The sequence below is a fragment of the Choloepus didactylus genome, chromosome 14, assembly GCF_015220235.1.
Source record: "Choloepus didactylus isolate mChoDid1 chromosome 14, mChoDid1.pri, whole genome shotgun sequence".
In the NCBI taxonomy this organism is placed as follows: domain Eukaryota; kingdom Metazoa; phylum Chordata; class Mammalia; order Pilosa; family Megalonychidae; genus Choloepus; species Choloepus didactylus.
The window spans coordinates 25,930,276-25,953,095 of NC_051320.1; the positions used below are offsets into that span (position 1 = coordinate 25,930,276).

Sequence of the window (22,820 nt, forward strand, 5' to 3'; positions counted from 1 at the left end):
CTAAAATGCTTCCTTACTTTTCCCCTGACAGCAAATTAAGAGAGAAATCCTGTTTTAGGTTTCAAGCAAAGATGCTGCAAGCAGCATCATTTAAGTTTGTAAATGTTAGTGAATTAATGGTTTAAAAAATCTCCACCTGTATCTCTTCAGGTGCTAATCTAGCTGAAGGCACTGATACATATCTTTATGTCCAGATAATTATTTGAGGGTAGAGAGATGATTTTGATTGGACAAGAATGTCATAAATCAGATGGCTGTCAATAAAAATAGATAGTTTGCATTCTTTGTATGCTTTCTGCCTGCTTTTGGCTAATATTAATAAATTAATTTTCCTATTGAGGCCTGCTAATTACTCAATTTGTTCTACTGTAATGATATTTTCCATGACTGCAGGCCTGAATTCCACTAGAAATTGAAGTAGAAATGCTCTTTCTACATGATAAATATAAAAGCTACATTTCTTAGTCTTTGGTAGATAAGCATACGCTAAAGGAAACCCGAAAATCTAAACACAGAACAGGAGTTTAGGTACATACAATAAAGCACATGTTGAAGATGACTTTTGTCATCAGAAGATTTACAATCATATATTTTACCAGTAGTACAAAATATCTCAAAACAGTAATTCCCAGTACAACTTGCAAAGAGAGAGGATTTGAAAAATATCAATACATTAATTAATCTAAGTTTTCTTGAAAACCTCTGTGAACTAAGGGGTTGACTTAAAAAAAAATTTTTTTTAAGTTTCTCCTGTAAGAAATAAATTTTGCAAAAACACAACTAGTCTCCATGATTTGCCCCTAAGTCTTGAGTTAGCAACCAGAATTCTCTCATTGTCTTCTGAGATGCTTATTCATCCTTCACACTCTATTTCCTAGACCTGCCTCTCTTTGTCATCACCCTTCATGAGGCCAACAGGCTCCCTCTGAAGGAACTTGTATCTCCACTCTGCTGTATTTAAACCCTTAGAAAATGTTAAATGGCATTATATTGGTGGCGAGCATGACAGCATAGAAATTAGGCCAGCAGCATTCTCTTGTCTGTGGCTTAATTTTTTTTTTTTTTAATCATCATTTTATTGAGATATATTCACATACCACACAGTCATACAAAACAAATTGTACTTTCGATTGTTTACAGTACCATTACATAGTTGTACATTCATCACCTAAATCAATCCCTGACACCTTCATTAGCACACACACAAAAATAACAAGAATAATAATTAGAGTGAAAAAGAGCAATTGAAGTAAAAAAGAACACTGGGTACCTTTGTCTGTTTGTTTGCTTCCCCTACTTTTCTACACATCCATCCATAAACTAGACAAAGTGGAGTTTGGTCCTTATGGCATTCCCAATCCCACTGTCACCCCTCATAAGCTACATTTTTATACAACTGTCTTCGAGATTCATGGGTTCTGGGTTGTAGTTTAATAGTTTCAGGTATCCACCACCAGCTACCCCCAATTCTTTAGAACCTAAAAAAGGTTGTCTAAAGTGTGCGTAAGAGTGCCCACCAGAGTGATCTCTCGGCTCGTTTTGGAATCTCTCTGCCACTGAAGCTTATTTCATTTCCTTTCACATCCCCCTTTTGGTCAAGAAGATGTTCTCCATCCCACGATGCCGGGTCTACATTCCTCCCCGGGAGTCATATTCCACGTTGCCAGGGAGATTCACTTCCCTGGGTGTCTGATCCCACGTAGGGGGGAGGGCAGTGATTTCACCTTTCAAGTTGGCTTAGCCAGAGAGAGAGGGCCACATCTGAGCAACAAAGAGGCATTCAGGAGGAGACTCTTAGGCACAAATACAGGGAGGCCTAGCCTCTCCTTTGCAGCAACCATCTTCCCAAGGGTAAAACTTATGGTAGAGGGCTCAACCCATCAAACCACCAGTCCCCTATGTCTGTGGTCATGTTAGCAACCATGAAGGTGGGGTAGGCAAATACCCCTGCATTCTCCACAGGCTCCTCAAGGGGGCACTACATCTTTTTTTTTTTTTTTCCTTGTTTGTCTTTTTTCTTTTTTTTTTTTTTTTTTTAACTTTCCCTTCTTTTTTAAATCAACTGTATGAAAAAAAAAGTTAAAAAGAAAACAAACATACAATAAAAGAACATTTCAAAGAGACCATAGCAAGGGAGTAAGAAAAAGACAACTAACCTAAGATAACTGCTTAACTTCCAACATGTTCCTACTTTACCCCAAGAAAGTTACATAATATAGCAACATTTCAGTGAACTTGTTCCTACTACATCCATCAGAAATTAACAGACCATAGTCATTTCTGGGCATCCCCAGAACGTTAAATAGCTTATCTGTTCTTCTTGGATTATTGTTCCCCCTTCCTTAATTGCTCTCTACTGCTAGTTCCCCTACATTCTACATTATAAACCGTTTGTTTTACATTTTTCAAAGTTCACATTAGTGGTAGCATATAATATTTCTCTTTTGTGCCTGGCTTATTTCGCTCAGCATTATGTCTTCAAGGTTCATCCATGTTGTCATATGTTTCACCAGATCGTTCCTTCTTACTGCCGCGTAGTATTCCATCGTGTGTATATACCACATTTTATTTATCCACTCATCTGTTGAAGGACATTTGGGTTGTTTCCATCTCTTGGCAATTGTGAATAATGCTGCTATGAACATTGGCGTGCAGATATCTGTTCGTGTCACTGCTTTCCGATCTTCCGGGTATATACCGAGAAGTGCAATCGCTGGATCGAATGGTAGCTCTATATCTAGTTTTCTAAGGAACTGCCAGACTGACTTCCAGAGTGGCTGAACCATTATACAGTCCCACCAACAATGAATAAGAGTTCCAATTTCTCCACATCCCCTCCAGCATTTGTAGTTTCCTGTTTGTTTAATGGCAGCCATTCTAACCGGTGTTAGATGGTATCTCATTGTGGTCTTAATTTGCATCTCTCTAATAGCTAGTGAAGCTGAACATTTTTTCATGTGTTTCTTGGCCATTTGTATTTCCTCTTCAGAGAACTGTCTTTTCATATCTTTTGCCCATTTTATAATTGGACTGTCTGTACTATTGTCATTGAGTTGTAGGATTTCTTTGTATATGCAAGATATCAGTCTTTTGTCAGATACATGGTTTCCAAAAATTTTTTCCCATTGAGTTGGCTGCCTCTTTACCTTTTTGAGAAATTCCTTTGAGGTGCAGAAACTTCTAAGCTTGAGGAGTTCCCATTTATCTATTTTCTCTTTTGTTGCTTGTGCTTTGGGTGTAAAGTCTAGGAAGTGGCCTCCTAATACAAGGTCTTGAAGATGTTTTCCTACATTATCTTCTAGGAGTTTTATGGTACTTTCTTTTATATTGAGATCTTTGGTCCATTTTGAGTTAATTTTTGTGTAGGGGGTGAGGTAGGGGTCCTCTTTCATTCTTTTGGATATGGATATCCAACTCTCCCAGCCCCATTTGTTGAAAAGACCATTATGGCTCAGTTCGGTGACTTTGGGGGCCTTATCAAAGATCAGTCGGCCATAGATCTGAGGGTCTATCTCTGAATTCTCAATTCGATTCCATTGATCTATATGTCTATCTTTGTGCCAGTACCATGCTGTTTTGGCAACTGTGGCTTTATACTAAGCTTCAAAGTCAGGGAGTGTAAGTCCTCCCACTTCGTTTTTCTTTTTTAGAGTGTCTTTAGCAATTCGAGGCATCTTCCCTTTCCAAATAAATTTGATAACTAGCTTTTCCAAGTCTGCAAAGTAGGTTGTTGGAATTTTGATTGGGATTGCATTGAATCTGTAGATGAGTTTGGGTAGAATTGACATCTTAATGACATTTAGCCTTCCTATCCATGAACATGGAATATTTTTCCATCTTTTAAGGTCCCCTTCTATTTCTTTTAGTAGAGTTATGTAGTTTTCTTTGTATAGGTCTTTTACATCTTTGGTTAAGTTTATTCCTAGGTACTTGATTTTTTTAGTTGCTATTGAAAATGGTATCTTTTTCTTGAGTGTCTCTTCAGTTTGTTCATTTCTAGCATATAGAAACATTACTGACTTATGTGCATTAATCTTGTATCCTGCTACTTTGCTAAATTTGTTTATTAGCTCTAGTAGGTGTATCGTCGATTTCTCAGGGTTTTCTAGATATAAGATCATATCATCTGCAAACAATGACAGTTTTACTTCTTCTTTTCCAATTTGGATGCCTTTTATTTCTTTGTCTTGCCGGATTGCCCTGGCTAGCACTTCCAGCACAATGTTGAATAACAGTGGTGACAGCGGGCATCCTTGTCTTGTTCCTGATCTTAGAGGGAAGGCTCTCAGTCTCTCACCATTGAGTACTATGCTGGCTGTGGGTTTTTCATATATGCTCTTTATCATGTTGAGGAAGTTTCCTTCAATTCCTACCTTTTGAAGTGTTTTTATCAAAAAGGGATGTTGGATTTTGTCAAATGCTTTTTCAGCATCTATTGAGATGATCAATTGATTTTTCCCTTTCGAGTTTTTAATGTGTTGTAATACATTGATTGTTTTTCTTATGTTGAACCATCCTTGCATGCCTGGAATGAACCCCACTTGGTCATGGTGTATGATTTTTTTAATGTGTCTTTGGATTCGATTTGCAAGTATTTTGTTGAGGATTTTTGCATCTATATTCATTAGGGAGATTGGCCGGTAGTTTTCCTTTTTTGTAGCATCTTTGCCTGGTTTTGGTATTAGATTGATGTTAGCTTCATAAAATGAGTTAGGTAGTGTTCCATTTTTTTCAATGTTTTGAAAGAGTTTGAGTAAGATTGGTGTCAGTTCTTTCTGGAAAGTTTGGTAGAATTCCCCTGTGAAGCCATCTGGCCCTGGGCATTTATTTGTGGGAAGATTTTTGATGACTGATTGGATCTCTTTGCTTGTGATGGGTTGGTTGAGGTCTTCTATTTCTTCTCTGGTCAGTCTAGGTTGTTCATATGTTTCCAGGAAATTGTCCATTTCTTCTACATTATCCAGTTTGTTGCCATACAGTTGTTCATACTATCCTCTTATAATTTTTTTAATTTCTTCAGGATCTGCAGTTATGTTACCTTTTTCATTCATTATTTTGTTTATATGGGTCTTCTCTCTTTTTGATTTTGTCAGTCTAGCTAGGGGCTTGTCAATCTTGTTGATCTTCTCAAAGAACCAACTTTTGGTGATATTTATCCTTTCTATTGTTTTTTTGTTCTCTATGTCATTTATTTCTGCTTTAATCCTTGTTATTTCTTTTCTTGTACTTGGTTTAGGATTGGTTTGCTGTTCATTTTCTAGCTTCTTCAGTTGATCCATTAGTTCTTTGATTTTGGCTCTTTCTTCCTTTTTAATATATGCGTTTAGTGCTATAAATTTCCCCCTTAGCACTGCTTTTGCTGCATCCCATAGGTTTTGGTATGTTGTGTTCTCATTTTCATTCGTCTCTATATATTTAGCAATTTCTCTTGCTATTTCTTCTTTAACCCACTGATTGTTTAGGAGTGTGTTGTTTAACCTCCAGGTATTTGTGAATTTTCTAAGTCTCTGATGGTTATTGACTTCTAATTGTATTCCATTGTGGTCAGAGAATGTGCTTTGAATAATTTCAATCTTTTTAAATTTATCGAGGCTTGTTTATGTCCCAGCATATGATCTATTCTGGAGAAAGTTCCATGAGCACTAGAAAAGTATGTGTATCCTGGTGATTTGGGATGTAATGTCCTGTAGATGTCTGTTAAATCTAATTCATTTATCAGATTGTTTAGGTTTTCAATTTCCTTATTGGTCTTCTGTCTGGTTGATCTATCTATAGGAGAGAGTGATGTGTTGAAGTCTCCCACAATTATTGTGGAAACATCAATTGCTTCCTTTAGTTTTGCCAGTGTTTCTCTCATGTATTTTGTGGCACCTTGATTGGGTGCATAGACATTTACGATTGTTATTTCTTCTTGCTGAATTGCCCCTTTTATTAGTATGTAGTGGCCTTCTTTGTCTCTCAAAACATCCCTGCATTTGAAGTCTATTTTTTCTGAGATTAATATTGGTACACCTGCTTTCTTTTGGCTGTAGATTGCATGAAATATTTTTTTCCATCCTTTCATTTTCAGTTTCTTTGTGTCCCTGTGTCTAAGATGAGTCTCTTGTATGCAACATATTGATGGTTCATTTTTTTTGATCCATTCTGCGAATCTATATCTTTTAATTGGGGAGTTTAATCCATTTACATTCAACGTTAAAACCGTGAAGGCATTTCTTGAATCGGCCATCTTATCCTTTGGATTATGTTTGCCATATTTTTCCCTCTTTCTATTAATATCCTTTATTGTACCCATACCGAATCTCTTTAGTACTGAACCTTTCTCCAGGTCTCTCTGTCCTGTCTTTGTTTCTCTGTCTGTAGGGCTCCCTTTAGTATCTCCAGTAGGGCAGGTCTCTTGTTAGCAAATTCTCTCAGCATTTGTTTGTCTGTGAAAAATTTAAGCTCTCCCTCAAATTTGAAGGAGAGCTTTGCTGGATAAAGTATTCTTGGCTGGAAATTCCTCTCACTCAGAATTTTAAATATATCATGCCACTGCCTTCTTGCCTCCATGGTGGCTGCTGAGTAGTCACTACTTAGTCTTATGCTGTTTCCTTTGTATGTGGTGAATTGCTTTTCTCTTGCTGCTTTCAGAACTTGCTCCTTCTGTTCTATGTTTGACAGTGTGATCAGTATATGTCTCGGAGTGGGTTTTTTTGGATTTATTCTATTTGGAGTTCGCTGAGCATTTATGATTTGTGTATTTATGTTGTTTAGAAGATTTGGGAAGTTTTCCCCAACAATTTCTTTGAATACTCTTCCTAGACCTTTACCCTTTTCTTCCCCTTCTGGGACACCAATGAGTCTTATATTCGGACGTTTCATATTATCTATCATATCCCTGAGGTCCATTTCGAGTTTTTCAATTTTTTTCCCCATTCTTTCTTTTATGCTTTCATTTTCCATTCTGTCATCTTCCAGGTCACTGATTCGTTGTTCAACTTCCTCTAGTCTTGTACTATGAGTGTCCAGAATCTTTTTAATTTGGTCAACAGTTTCTTTAATTTCCATAAGATCATCCATTTTTTTTATTTAGTCTTGCAATGTCTTCTTTATGCTCTTCTAGGGTCTTCTTGATTTCCTTCATATTCCGTACTAGGGTCTCATTGTTCATCTTTAGTTCTTTGAGTAGCTGCTCTAGGTGGTGTGTCTCTTCTGGTCTTTTGATTTGGGTGCTTGGGCTTGGGTTATCCATATCGTCTGGTTTTTTCATATGCTTTATAATTTTCTGTTGTTTTTGGCCTCGTGGCATTTGCTGAATTTGATAGGGTTCTTTTAGGGTTTGTAGACCAGTTGAAGTCCTTATCTCTAATTTATCAGATCTACAGCTTCGTGGAGTACACTTTCTCTAACTAACCAGCAGGTGGCGTCCACGAGCCACCTGTTCTCCACAAGCCAGATCTCCCCTGCTTAGCCTTTTTGGTGAGTGGGGGAGTGAGTCTTGTGGGGCCCAATTGGTGTACCAAGCTTGCGTGTGTAGTTGGTGTTGCCTGCCCTGTATGTGGGGCGTGTTTCTGGGCAGTCGGGGAGGGGGGGTGGCCCTAACAATCAAATCTCCCTGATGATCCTAGAGTTTTAAAGCTGCTGCAATAGTCTAATCCTTCAGTTCAGTCCTGCCACAGTTTGTCTCTGTCACTGACCCTCAAGTCTTTGGTATTGGCGTATGGCTCCTGAGACTTGCAAGTGGGCCCCTCTTCCAGGCCGTGCACCCCGGGTCCTCTGTTGAGGGATGACTGTGCTATGTCGCAGGTGAGTGCCGTCCCCCCAGGGCAGTTCTGGGCTGCTGGGCTGTGTTGGGAGGCTCCCAGTCTGCTCAAATGATGGCTGAATGGGGCTCTGTTAATTCACACTGCTCCCCCTTCCCAGCTCTGGGACATTCAGCTGAGGTTGCAGGGAAGGCTAATGTCCACGCCCAGTTTTGTGGTGTGTGCCTGTTATTTGAAGCACTTCCGTCACACTGGGTTGTCTGGGGCAGCTCTGGGCTATGGGGCTGGCGATGGGCAGGAGTGTTTCCTGTCCACCAGGATGGTGGCTGTGAGCGGACACCCCCCTTTTCTTGGGAAGTTGTGTTGTTTAGTGAATTTTCTCAGCCACTGGAATATTGCCTTTGTCTCAGAGCTCTCTTAGTTCTGCTCTTGACTTGACGTGCCCAAATTTCAATTCTTTGAAGCTTTCTGTATTGAGCTTCTTAGAGTAATTGTTTTAGAAAAAGCAAAAAGGATTTAAAAAAAAAAAAAAAAAAAAAATAACGGCCCTCCTCAGAGATCTAATGAGTTATTGAAATGCTAACAGACAAAGCAACCAGGGCCATTAAGGAAAGGTGCACAGGGCAGAGAGATCAGCTTTGCTTCAGGATTTGCATATGAGCCTCAAGGCCTGATCTCCGCCCTTCCCCTTTCTGTGTTCACCAGAACTCGAAAAATCCTCTGCTTTTATTTTGGAGTTTTTCGTGTTGTTTTTTTTCTATGTCTGTCTCCTCTCTGCTGGGCTGGCTGCTCTCAGAGTCTCTGGTGTCTGGTCTCAGTCTATCTATGGTTGGAGTTTGAATCAGTAGAATGAGTTTCCGATAAGAGCAGCCACTGGAATTCTCCCTTCTCCTTCCCGGAGCTGACAGCCCCTCCTCCCCCGGGACTGAGCCTGGCAGGGAGGGGCGCGGGTCCCCTGGCCGCAAAAACTTACAGATTTCGCTGATCTCAGCAGTTCCACGTTTTCATGAGTGTTGTATGAAGTATGCCCAAAGTCAGATTGCTCTGTGGTGTCCAGTCCACGCAGTTCCTGGCTTTTTACGTACTTTCCTGGAGGAGTAACTAAAACATACAGCTCACCAGTCTGCCATCTTGCCCCGCCCTCCTGTGGCTTAATTTTTATAGTAAAGGTCAGGTGTTCTTTGCTCACATAGATTTTGACTATGAGATAATATTTGGAGACATGCTTTTGAAATATAAATATAGCATGTAACTGTCTTTTAAAAAATAGTTTCTTTGATATCAGTGTAGTAAGAATTGTGGAATTTAGAAATAAATTTGTATTGTGCCAAGTTATGTACATTGGGGAAAGAAACAAACAAAACGTCAAGTGTACTCAAACCTCAAATTTACTCAGATCTTTAAAAGTAATTTGTAGTACATGTGTCTGTGTGTATGTAAATATATCTCCATATCTTAAGTATATGTATATGTGTGTGTACATAGAAAAATAAACGTATAAGGTCCTGATGAAACTTGATACTTGTGACACTACATGTGCTATAGTGCTCAGAAAACATTTCATCTGCTCCACCAAATTTCCCAGGCCTCCTGCAGGTGGATGTGGTCATGGGACTAGTTGCAGCAAATGAAATATAACTGATGAGGATCACTTCCAAGTAGAAGCCATAAATGCTCATGCGTAGTTCTCCAGCTTTTTCTTCCCCCACTTCATGGTCCAGTTATTGCTGTGATGAGACAGCAGCCCCCCATCAGCCTGCACCCATGCAGGACTGTGCAGAGCAGCTCCCCCTGCCACCCTGTGTGAGACTTGTAGTATGAGCAAGAAATACACTTTTATTGGGTCAAGGGCTTGACATTTAGAGTTTGTTACTGCAACAAACTACCTCTACTGGCTAATATAGTACCTCATAGACACTTCAATACAAATAAGCTATAAATCTGTCAAAGGCAAATTTAGTGGAATTTAATGTAATCATATTCTTTAAGACCTAGCTAAGACGTCTTTGTTGTTCTTTATATCAGTGTTGCTGTTCTTTAACCAGTGCCATTTTAGCTGATGTTCCCAACGCCCCTTTTCTTGGAAATCCTATAATCTCGTTGTTCTCATGCTGTTGAATCTCACTGCTGTCTTTGAAACTAGTAACCACTATCATGACCTTTAGACTTTTTGTAGCATTTGCTTCAGGGATATCAGGCTCTTCATGTTTCTTTTTGTAACTTTTAAATTACTCTGTTTTCCTTTGTTTTACTAAATCCTATTCTACAGAAACTGGACAAATCTTAGTCTAGGGCTTTGTGTATTTTCTAAAATGTTCTTGGTAAATGCAAGTTTTTATGTGTGTTTTTTTTTGTTTGTTTTTTGCAGTTTTATTGAGATATAGTCACATACTGTACAATCATGCAAAGTGTACAATTGTTCCCAATATTTATGTGGTTTTAGTAAAAAACAAAATATGTCTCTCCCTCACCATACCCAGGGATAATTGGCACTAATGGTTTTGTAAATAGATAACTTTTCAAGGTTCCTTCCAATTTCTGAATTTACAGTATTGGGAGGAGAATGATTAGAAAGGGAAGGAAAGCCAACATTGTTGAAGTTGGCTCATTTAGCCAAGTATTTCCCAAAAGATGCTCCAGTTCAGAGACATACACTTTTCAACTGTCATTGGTTGATGAAAGAGGATTTATTATTAGTGAGGTATAAAAATATTACAGCACCAGAAGGAGACTGTTGTCTATCTTCTTTGCTTGGAGTTGTAATAAATTAGATTGGGAATCGGGATTAACAGCAGATGAACTTTGCCAGGTATGGGGTTGTTAAAAGAAGAAATTAACTCCTTCTGGGTTTCACATTTATCTTAAAGAAGAAGCAAGCACGTCCTGAAGGCATCCTTGGGAGAAAAGATGATATTTGGGAACTTGAAAGCCAAAATTAAGGGGAAAGGGCCATGTAAGGTGACCCAAAGAAACGCTGAATATGTATATTTTGGGGGTGGGGTAGGCAGGAAACGTAGATACCAGCTTCTTGCTGATATAATCTGATTTTGCTTCACTATGATGCTGAGCTAAGGGTGTTCTGGCTAAGTGCACCCTCAAGCAGTTGCATGCTGCTGATCTAATGTCCCCTGCTGTTTGATTGGATGTGTGTTCCTTTTTGCTCTGGTCTCCCAATGGAGTGGTAAGCCTTGTGCTAGCAACTGTTCTTTTGCTCCATCCCTGAGAGGTTCATTTCTGTGGTGAGTGGGTGGTCTGACCCTGTCCCTCCCATACTTTGATGTGTGAACATTCATTTGTAAATTTTTGTTACCTTCAGATATAAAACACAAAATATCATCACCTATCAACCATACCAGGCATTTAGAACTGTGGCTTTAAGGGAAAGAAAAGTGAATGAGAAGTTGTGAGTAGGGCTAGGTCTACAACCCTAGAAATGAAAGTCTGGGCTGAACTATTGCACCAGGTACACTACAGGATAGCAATTCTCAAACCCTTTGTGCTCAGGGTCCTTTGTATAATTAAAATTTATTGTGGATTGTTAAGAGCTTTTGTTTTTGTGTGTTAGAGCTATTGATACTTAGAAATTACAAAAAAAAATGTATTTATTTAAAAACAACACTAAATCCATTATATGTTAACTTAAATTACATATTTTATGAAAAGTAACTATATTTTCCAAACCAAAAAATTTTGATTGCAGCAAGTGGCATGGCTTTACGTTTTTGTAAATCTCTTTAATGTTCGGCTGAGTGGGAAAGAGTTGGATTCTCCTATGTGCTTCTGCATTATTTTGGTTGAAGTAAAAGAATAAAACCTGACCTCACATAGACAAATTGTTGGAAAAGGAGAAGTATTTTAATAGCTTTTTCAAATACATGTAGATGTTCTCCTTTGGTACTACACCAAAACTTGACAAGTCACAGTTTCTTAAAAGTTGGTTGTAATAAGGAATCTGAAACATATCAATGAACTTCTCATACTCTGTGACATTGGCATCAATGACTAACTAGCACTTTGAATGGATTTGTTTTTTACTCATGTATGATTTTGTAACATTGTACATGGCCATTTGAAAAATATTGGTTCACTGAGATGTGCAGATATTCCAAATGTTGACGCATTTACGATATCAAAAAATAACATTTGTTAATATCACCAATGTCAACAGAAAAGGCTTTATGTTTACGAAGCAGCCAAGCTCATGGTGGTGGATACAAGTTTTCCAAACTTCTGATTTTAGCATGAAAGCTAGAATTCTAACATTGGCAACAAATGGAACAAATACTATCAGTTGTTTTCTTTGAAGTGACAGGTTCATTTCATTCATTTTTAAGAATGAATTCCAAGTCCAAATAATTCTTTCAAGTAAAAAATGGTGTCCGTGAAGAAAAATAAAAAGCTAGTTCAGGTGGCAACTCTGTCACGCAAGTGCTTTTCCTTGAGACCACCATCATGTCTTGGTATGCAGCAGAGTTGCTTTATTTACCTCCTAGCTCATAACACAGAAAACTAAAATGAAAAGATGTGTAATTGAGTTAAGATTTTAAAAAACTAATCATTTTTCTGCCTCATCTTAAGTGAAACTGGCATTTTTTTTTATCATGAGTATATGGTGCTCCCTTCATTCATATTTAGTTTTACTCACCGTTGGGTGTGCACCATTGCATTTGCACCATCAGTGCAAATGTCAACAAAGTGGAAAAAGCAAATAATGTCTTCGTATTGATATCTAAATAGTTTTTATCTTATGGGCATCCTCAAAAGGCCTCAGGGTCCTCCAAAAGTCCCAGACCACACTTTGAGAACTTGCTGCCTTGGACTAAAGCAGGATACTTTCGGCATATTGCCACTATCCCCTTTTAACTCATCACCAGCTGCCCAGCATATGAGGTCAAGCAAGCGCTCCCCTCAAATATGGGAGTTTGAGGTTTTGCTTGCTGAGCATATGTGAACTAAACTTTCTGTCCAATTGACTTGAAGCTTTCTAAGTCTTTTATTTTTTCTTTTTTATATGACTGAAACTTTTTAATGCCACATTTATATTTTGATTTGACTATCCTGAACAAAGTTCTGTAAGCTTTCCACACCAGTTGACCATAACTACAGTTGGTGTTTTCATTTTATGGTTTGGGGAAAAGGCAAGTTTCTCATCCTAATTCTTGAATTCCTCCTGATTCTTGAATACAGAACGTTCCTCACGCTCACTTTCCATGTGTCAGAAAAACCGTTTTTTACATTTCTCCCATTTTCTACTATCTCGTGAGATGAATTGTTAGTCTCCAAGGACACTAGTCTTCCAACAAAAAGTATCCAATTCAAACATCAAGTCTTTGTCTCCTCTGCCAAGTTCTGCATTTTGTCAGTTCCTCCCTCTCTCCCTCCCTCCCTTCCTTCCTTCCATCCTCCCTTCTCCATTTGAGGCTTGAAACCAGGCAGTGAGAGGATGACAGCTTTTTTTTTTTTTTTTTTTTTTGCCCCACAATGCTGTTTATTGCAACTTTTAAAATCTAGTAGAGAACTTAAAAAAATATATTTCCAAGAAGCATCTTCCAGATCTTTTTTAAATTCATTTTTGTTGAGATATATTCACATACCATGCAGTCATACAGAACAAAGAGTACATTCAATTGTTTACAGTACCATTATATAGTTGTGCATTCATCACCAAAATTAATTTTTGACATTTTCGTTACCACACACACAAAAATAGTAAGAATAAAAATTAAAGTGAAAAAGAATACTGGGTACCCCCCCTTTTTATTTTCCTCTCCCCATTCTTCTACTCATTCATCCATAAACTAGACAAAGGGGAGTGTGGTCCATATGGCTTTCCCAATCACATTGTCACCCCTCATAAGCTAAGCTACGTTTTTATACAATTGGATGACAGCTTTTTAAAGGTCATTTTTGAATAAAGAATGGTCTGTTGGTGTTTTTCTCTTCTCTTCTCTTCTCTTTTTCTTTTTTACAGTAGTGTGTTATGTTTGTTTTAGTGAAAGGAGGTGGGATAAGAGATGGAGATCCAACAGCCAGACCTGTTGAAAAGTTCAGTTTTCTTTCAATTTTCTTTCCCGCTCAATTCCGTACTTTTACATATGAATTAACTGAGTCAATAAGAAGATATGGCAGAAAAACAATAGGTCTCTTTACACCTCTAGCTCAGTAAAATGGAAGGTCACTTAATAGGCAAAACCAACATCTACTCCCTTTTCTTTATTAGGAAATGATTTTTGTGGCGTTTGCACAAGGTAACAATTCCAGCTAATTTTCTTTTTCCTAAAGGAAGAAGTAAAGTAAATAAGATATAGAAAAGAATAACTAGTAAAGCTGATTGGGTTCCAGGGAATGTTATCAACATTTTGTCAAGAATTTTCAGTTTCGTGTGTGGCTGCTTATTTAAACCCCAAGTGCCACTGTTTGCTTAACGCCCTAAGGCTGGCTGACTTGCCAGGTCACTGCTGTCTGCAGAGGTTGGTTTATAGGATAGCAGCTGCAAGAAACCCCTGTTCACTCTCCCTTCACACACCTTTGCAGGCTGTGGGGAGGGGAGCAAAGTTTCACTACTTAACGAACCTACCCTCTAAGAAATTTCTATATTTAACTGTTGAGCCTGATCCCCTTGTGGGAGAAAGCCATTGTTTGACATCTGATTTTTCCGTTTGCCTGTCCTTTCATGTTCATATCAAGTTTCTCATGTTTTGAAACAAATGCACAGTCAGTGCAGAAAAACTGCAGACTTTCAGTGTTCAGCATGCCCAGCAATCACTGAAATAGCCGTGAGGTATTTAAAGAAATTCACGGATTCTGACATACTGACTTTGGCAGAGCCGCAGGGTCAGTTGGAGCCGGCTTGTTTATTGCTCTGCAGATAATGTAGTCAGGATTGCCGTGCTGCAGACACTAGATTTTTGTTTAAAGAAACTTCTTCCTTTTGAGTCTCTCTCTCTCACTTTCTCTCTCTCTTCCCCGTTTTTCTCCTCCCCCTTTTCTCTGTTTCCTCTCCCCCGCCCCCACACACAGTAATTTATAAGCTACAGAGTGAAAAGCATTAGAACTGTTTATAAAACAGCTTATAAAGTTAACATAATGTGTGTGTGTGTATGTGTGTGTGTATAAAACAACACAATGTGTATGGCAGAAGAAAGCAGTGCACCTTCTTCCTTTCTTCTCTTACAGCCCCATGTCGCCCTCCAGAATTTAATCATGAGATGAACAAAAGAATGAGAAACCTGTCCTCCTGCTATGCAGTGCTTGTTCATACTCAGTTATGCTTATTTATCTGATGCCAGCTTATTGTTGCAGATGAAAACAGAAGTCCTCAGGTGCGTGAGGACAGAGTGGCAGATGAAACGGGCTTCTACTTAATTTTAGGGCAGCCTGAATTCCCACACAGATAGTTCCTTGTGACATCAGGAGAAAGATTTTTTATAATTTTTAAATGAGCCCATTGCCACCTTTCCAAAGTCTAGGAGGAAAGCTTTCAGCAGGTGAGAGTTCCAGAGGGTGGCATTTTTCCAGCCCTTTCGAAAGTCTCTTCCTGTGAAGCTTTGCAAAGATTTTGCAGCACTTTCCTCTGGATTGTATTTATTTATTTTTTAATGTGGATGTATAGGGGCTAACCTCCAGCCTCACAGCCAATCAATCATTTTGCTTTGCAGGTTTAGATCTGCTGCCGCAAAGCAAAACCTCTGAGCCGGCAGCAGCGCTGGGTCTTGACAATAGTGAGGCTGGTGACGGACAGGAGGACGACTTTCCGTCCCAGCGCCTGGCTGAGCGCTGAGGACGTGGGCTGGAAGGGGGTCGGGCCTTGCCTTGAGGAAGCACCCCCTCCCCTAGTGATTGATGGGGACTTTCAGGAGCTTTTCCGAGGCTGGGAAAGGGTGTCGTCCCAGTCACTTACTATGAAGTCTGTAAGCAGAAAGGACTCTCCTGCGTAGTGAGTGACATAATGCAGATGTCAAATGACAGCTTTGCCTCTCATTCTGCTTGATCAGTACTCAGTATCCTATGCAGGTGAGTTAATGTTCCCCCTTGCTCCAACCGCTCCCCAGATGCAAACACTCTTTTCCAAAAGCACTGTGGATTCCCAGGCGCTGCTGGCTCATTCTAATCAATCATTAGTTTTGTCAGGGATCTTTAAAGTCCTATTGCTGTGTGAGCAGTGATGTACCCTTCATACAGCTTTTAGGGAACTGATTATGAAATGAGGTATTACCTGACTTATTTGTTAGCAGTTTTGAATGTTTGTTTCTGCTTCTCCCTTTTGGAGTAAGGAAAAAAAGCTTATATGCACACATACACACACAAACATACATGTATAATATGGTATTTTAAGAAACTGCTTCAGGTCCAAAACCTGTTTAAAAAGTCTTGACTGATATTTCCTTTGTATTTTTTCTCCCCTTTCTAGGACCCCATCTGCAGATGTTCGGAACACCTCTGAGTATAGAAATTGATTAGTCAACCAGGATACCTAATTCAAGGTATTAGCTCTTGTCAAAGAACTTTAATACATGAGCTCTGGCTTGGAAATTATATTTTGGCAATGAAATGTTGGAATGAGAAAAAAGGACGAAAGTGGATTTGCAAAATAAGTGATTAAAAAAAAACTTGCCCAATCCGTGTGTGAGGGTTTGCTCCTTCTGACTTGTCCTTTTTCTGCCTGTTTATATGCCAGTTCTGACTTATTTGCAGCACTTTTTCTGAAACTGTGTTTTGGTGTTTGGATTTAATCTTTCTCTCTCCCTCTTGTTTTCTCTCTGACTGTCCAGAAACCAGGAGCCTGAGACGTTTTGTCTATTTGGCTACATTGGACCTGATAAAATGAAGTGTTCTTGCTGGGCTCTGGTTTTGGCTGTCGTGGGCACAGAGTTGCTGGGGAGCCTTGGTTCCACTGTCAGATCCCCAAGGTTTAGAGGACGCATTCAACAGGAGCGAAAAAACATCCGCCCTAACATCATTCTTGTACTCACCGACGATCAAGATGTGGAGCTGGGTGAGATGATGGATTTTTCAGTCCCTTTTGTTGTGATTTATTGTGCCTCAGCCTTGTAAGTAATAAAGAATGAGCATTTTGGGGTTTTGCACTTAATAGTAGTACCTTTTCCAACCTCCTAGTTTATACAAATGAACTTGTCTTGGTTATGAGGCATTTTGTTTGCATGTCAATGTTACTTTAGGGTCTTAAGCTTTTTAATCAGCCTGCAGAGGGGTCTATGAGAATAACAGGGTTGAGAAAGAGAGTAAATACATTACATGTCTATGAATGTAACAGATATTTAAGGAAGTTTCAATGATTATCATTACAGGCAATTAGTTATCCAGTTTCTTATAGTAATTGTTAAGTATTTGAAAATTAGTGTCCTACAAATCTTTTGGTAGTAACTCATCTATTGCCACTGCAGGTATGATGCCTTTCTGAAGAATTAGCTCACCTGGTGTTCTAGTTTGCTAATGCTGCAGGAATGCAAAACACCAGAAATGGATTGGCTTTTATAAAAGAGGGGTTATTTGGTTACAAAGTTACAGTCTTAAGGCCGTTAAGTGTCCATCAACAAAGGCATCTGGCTACCATCTGCTCCAAAGTTCTGGTTTCAAAATGACTTTCTTCCAGGACATTCCTCTCGAGGCTGCAATTCCTCAAAAATGTCACTTTGAGTTGCTCTTGGGGCATTTGTCCTCTCTTAGCTTCTCCAGAGCAAGAGTCTGCTTTCAACGGCCATCTTCAAACTGTCGCTCATCTGCAGCTACTCTCTCAGCTTCTGTGCATTCTTCAAAGTGTCGCTCTTGGCTATAACAAGTTTGCTTCTTCTGTCTGAGCTTATATAGTGCTCCAGTAAACTCATCAAGGCCCATGCTGAAGACATGGGTTAATTCTACAGCACTTAGAAAGCTGCAAAAATCTGGTGGCTCCAACTTAACTTGTATGTCATTTAACCGGAGCTCTCTTCTGCAGGCTTTCTAGAATAAATGAATGAATTGGTTATTAATTGGTCCATAAGCCTGGGGTCAGGTTCTTCTTGGGTACTCTCTCCAGCAGGACAGATAAAAAGCGAGTTGTCACCACCATTCCTTATTTCCATTCCTGGTGCCAAATTTCTCAGCTGTGTTTGCAGGCTTCATTCAGCTAGGCTTACCCGGCACCCTCAACTTGACCTTCATCAGCATCTTTTAGACTCAGTACTAGCCAGCAGAGCACCTTGGACTTCTCTCCAGAGCTCCTCTGGCTGGCATTCTTGAGGATAAAACCCTCCGTCCTGGAACTTGAGCAGCATGGAAGGGGACTTCGATTTCCAGTTTGAAAACAAACTATGGAATCCCAACCAAGATAACTTCCAGATAAACTAGAAGCAAATGAACTAAAAGTCAGCAGGGGTAATTATTATTGAAGTTGATTCACACACTCTGCTCTCACTTCACTTTTTAAACAAAAGTATTGATTTTCAGATAGCATGCCAAAATGAAAAGTCTTCATGGGTATGAGTTTAGTTTGTATGTGGCTAGTGGTTGAAATGTTTTTATTCACTTACAGAGCAAGTAGAATGAGGTAAACATGTTGAGTTTGCCTTCCTTAACATCTCTCATACCCACCCCTCTCACTGCAGTGGGGGCATGTCGACCTTTGTCACACCACAGTTTTCCCGTAACTGGTCACCTCTCCCACCCTTTCTTCCAGTCTTTGCCACTCCTACCTATTCTTCACTCTATTGCCAGAGTTATCCTTCAAGTATCTCATCAGGTCACTTCTGCCTAAAAGCTTTCTGTGGTATCCCTTTGCCAAAAGGATTAAGCCGTCTCCTCTGCAGGGAAATGAGATAGCACATGCCTGTCTCTATAAGGCTATTGTACTTCCCCCCATACTCTGTGCTTCATGGAAACTACTTATCCTTCCCTGAATGTCCCAGCTCACTCCGTTTCCCTCACCCCTATTCCAAGTCCTTGTGCATCTTGTCTCTGCCTGATATCCTACCTGCTCTTCATGACCCAGTTAGGCTGCCTCACCTTCAGGAATGTACCCTCACCAAATCCAACCTCCCATCCAGCAGGGTGGATGGAACTTCCCTTTGTACCACCAAACCTAGGCTCTGCCTCCATCTATGCCCTCATACTACCATGAGCTTTCACTTGGCAGAGAGCCACTAAAGGACAGAGGTGTGGTCTCCAGTCCCCAAAAATAGCACTGCTGGGAATATAGCACATGCTGAATACACTTCAAGTGGACCCATAAAGGCCTAAAAAAGCTCATACATTTCCCAGAAATGAATACAGAGCTCCGTCATGGTCTATCTCTTCAATATACAGCACTTGTCTTTAAAATAAGCTAGGTAATTGATAAATTTATTTTTAACAGAATACAAAATTGTACCCTTACTCCTATAGTTAATGCTTGATTCAAAAATGTATTTTGAGCAGTTATTGAGTACTAGCTTCTATTTGAGGTGTGAATAATTGTGTAGACAAGCTCAATGAATCCATGTTTTTCTTACATACTTGCCTTTATCACTTTCCTTGATATTTAAGCCAGATACTGTGCTAAGCATGAGCTCATTTAATCCTCACAGTAACTCTATGAAGTACTACTGTTACTCTCCTCATTTTATGCATGGGGAAAATGAGGCTTAGGAAGTTATGTAGTTTGTGGGGAGCTAGTAAATGTTGGAATTAGGACCTGTATGTGGTCTAGGTCTCTACAGCCTCACTGTTAACCACTGTGCCTTCTTCCAGTTGGTCTATCAAATATTCATCAAGCCCTTCCTAAAGTCAACCTGTAAATGTGTAATAAAGTTTTAGGTTCTGAGAGAGAGATGACAGAAGCATAAGACAAGATCCCTGCCCACATGGGCCTTATTATCTTGTTGGCAAAACAAGATGGTAGTGAACCAGTGAACTGTGGGGGGAAAGTTCAGAGAAAATCTCTATTCTTCTTGGTAATGGTTGCTACTAGATGGAGACTTTTGTCCATCCTATTGTAAAGACGTTCTCATAAACTTTCTTGAACATCACTGCTCTAGACTGGAGTTGGGCTTTGTTTTACTTTTTATATAAATTTTATTATGTTTGACAAAAACTTGAATAAATCTCTACCTATGCAAAACTTATAAGCTCTGGAACCTTTAATATTGCAGGCAGTTTTGGCTTCTGCACTTTCAGAAAGATACAATTGACTTAGAGAAGGCTTTGAAGGAGAATTATAAAAATTGTAATAGAATACTTTTCCTACTGGGAAAAAATAAAACAATCTTACCTCTTTGTCTAGAAAGACAAAGGCTATAAAGGGATGTGATCAAAGTTTATGAAATTGAGCTGGAGAGTAAAGGACTTGTTCAGCAAGAGTATAGGCTAATCCCTCAACCTTGAGAAAAAATAAGCTAGTACTTTGTGACGTGAATAATACACATAAGGAGTTCATTAATAAAAGTGCTAGCACCTTACATGTGTATAACATTTGTCTTTTTCCAAGGATCATTCATTCACGTTATTGCATTTTATTGTCATTACAGTCAAGCTGGGTGGATCCAGCAAAGATCATTATTCCATGAGGAAGCAGTCTGGGGAAATGTTAAATGACTCAACCATTGGTTGCCTTCTGGATTTGCTTTTTCCACAACTTTAGAAGTTGTTCAGGTTGTGCCTATACTTGTAAATAGTTCAAGTCTTTAGAGTAAGATAATGGGTGGAAGCATAACAATTTTTTTAAAGCTAGGAAAACGTGTGGAAATGATCAATATGAAATTTCAGGATAATGGGTTACTTCTGGGGAAGGAGCAGTAATAAGGAGCATCAATAATATAAAAAAAATATTTTTAAATTAAAAAATGTCTGAAGCAGCTATTAAATGCAAAGCTTTGTTAAAGCTAGGAGTTGAGCTGCTTATTATATTATTCTCTACATTTTAAGTATTTCATAAAACAAAAAGAGGAAGAAAATCAGAAATGCTTAGAGACTCTCCAGTTTTCTGAGGCTAGCGTTAAAGAGATTAGGCTCTAAATCTCTTCTAAAGGGTCACTTTGTGCCATTGTAAGAAACAAAATATTGAGCATATTGGACCATTGATCTGACTCAGTATAGAATTTCTTATATTAGGAAATAGTCCAATGCTAACATCTTGGTAATGCTGACCCACTGTTTCTTTTAGATCATAAGTGGAATTAAGGAACTGTATATAGGTGATGATACTTTGATTCTTTAATGCAGAAGTCACAAAAAGGGTCTACAGGTCAGAGCTAGCCAGAAGATGGGTTCTGCTTGACAGGCTTGCTTTTTAAAATTAAGCCAGCATTTTAGAATCAGGTAATTTCATGTTTTAAAAAAAAACCGTAATCCAGATTCTGACCATTTTCTGAAAATTCAGAACTCGGGTTTCTGTTCTCATGAAGCAGTTCATCAGTTAGATGCTCAAGGAGAAGATAAAGCTGCTCCCTTAGATGGGGCCTGCCCTCTCCAGGACACCCCAGACCCCTCCACACTCCATGGCTCCCAACACGTAGGCCACGGAGCAGCTGACATTTATCATCATGCCCACCCACTAAGTGTTCCCCTGCCTTTTCCGTCTCCCTCTCTGCGACCTGCATCTGAACTCCAAAAGCTGAGACAATAGTAGAGAAGGAAATTACCACTATGGGTTGAACTGCACCCCAAAAAAGATGTGTTGAAATCCTAACCCCATACCTGTGAATGTGACCTTATCGGAAATAGGGTCTTTGCAGAAGGAATGAAGTTAAAATGAAGTCAGACCTCAGTAGATTGGGCCCTTAATCCAACACGACTGGTGTCTTTTCAAGAAGAGGAAATGTGGACACAGATCTGGAGCCAGATATCGAAGAAGGCCATGTGACGATTGAGACAGAGATTCAAGCCCAAGGATTGCTGGCAAACCATGAGAAGCTAGGAAGAGCCAGGAAAGAGCCTCCCCTCCAGGTTTTGGACTTCTATCCTCCGGAACTGTGAGACAATAAATGCCCATTGTTTTCAGCCATCCAGTTCGTGATACCTCGTTATGGCAGCCCATGGAAACTCAGATGATTCCCTTTTCTATGCTTGAAGACTTAAAAGATAGGTGTTGGCTTAGAATTACAAATATCAATTCTCCCCCACTCCACACACACTGCCCCTCGCCTCCCAAGCAAGAAGCCTGACTTTGTAATCTTTCTTAATTGTCACATGAGATGGGAGGCTGGACAGGGGTGCTGGAGAACCGGCTGTAATTAGGACCAGTAACTGGTGCAGAACTCTGCTGGCTGGGTTGAGGTGAGCACAAAGCACAATCACAGCTACATTTATTTGCAAAGCTCCTTGCATGAAGCACTTTAACAACAAGGTGCAATTTGTTCAGCTACCCTGTGGACTAGTCAGGAGAGCTATTGTTATCTCTTCTACAGGCAAGAAATGCAAACCGAAAGAGTTGAAATCTAGGTTTCCTTCTATTCTTCTTAACCTCCTTGGCCCCATCTTGTGAATCTGCAGCCTTAAGCATCATATCATTTCTATGAAATAATTGTTCTGATAATTAAAAACCAACACTATTTGTATTTTAGGCACGAAAAGCCTGAAACCCAGAGAAATGAGGAGCTTCAGCTTAAAACAAAACTGAGCCCTTCCAGCTATAGAACAGAACATTGTCCCTCCCACTATTCTCAGCAGCCTTAAATGCATAATCATGGGTTTTATTACAGAATCGTTTTTGGTAGAGTTTCCCAGTGAAAAATCAATGCTGCAGTCACAGCAGCAATGGATTCAGTGTCAAGACAGTGTCATCATTATCCAGCCGTAAAACTTAAGAAGGTGCTTCGTGCTTTCCTTACTGGTGCGCACTAGCCCAGCATAGTGAAGAGGTATGGATCTCTGCACCCCATCTTCTGCATGTGCCCAGAGAATCCAGCAGAGATGAGAGGCAGCATATAACGCCAGCGTGGCAGTCAGCCACTAAAGACAAACAGATCTTCTGTCCATTCATCCTTCACCTGAGCTACTGAGATCATTTCAGCCCTAAGGAGGGGGTAGGCAGGCTTTACTTATCCATAGGTAACTCTTCTAAGATGCCAGATGAAGCAAAAAATTTAAGAGTCTATAAAGTGT

At 39.5% G+C, this 22,820-nt stretch overlaps 1 protein-coding gene across 6 annotated transcripts in view; it reads left to right on the forward strand.

Moving 5' to 3' along the window:
- The window catches only part of SULF1 (sulfatase 1), a 235,287-nt gene that overhangs the window by 85,523 nt on the left and 126,944 nt on the right, over window positions 1–22,820 (forward strand). For all 6 annotated transcript variants that reach the window (XM_037803038.1, XM_037803039.1, XM_037803037.1 and 3 more), the window contains 2 exons: window positions 16,156–16,228; window positions 16,517–16,740. In XM_037803038.1, coding sequence (XP_037658966.1) covers window positions 16,569–16,740 — 172 coding nt within the window. In that variant the 5' untranslated portion in view covers window positions 16,156–16,228; window positions 16,517–16,568. The remainder of the gene's footprint in view (window positions 1–16,155; window positions 16,229–16,516; window positions 16,741–22,820) is intronic.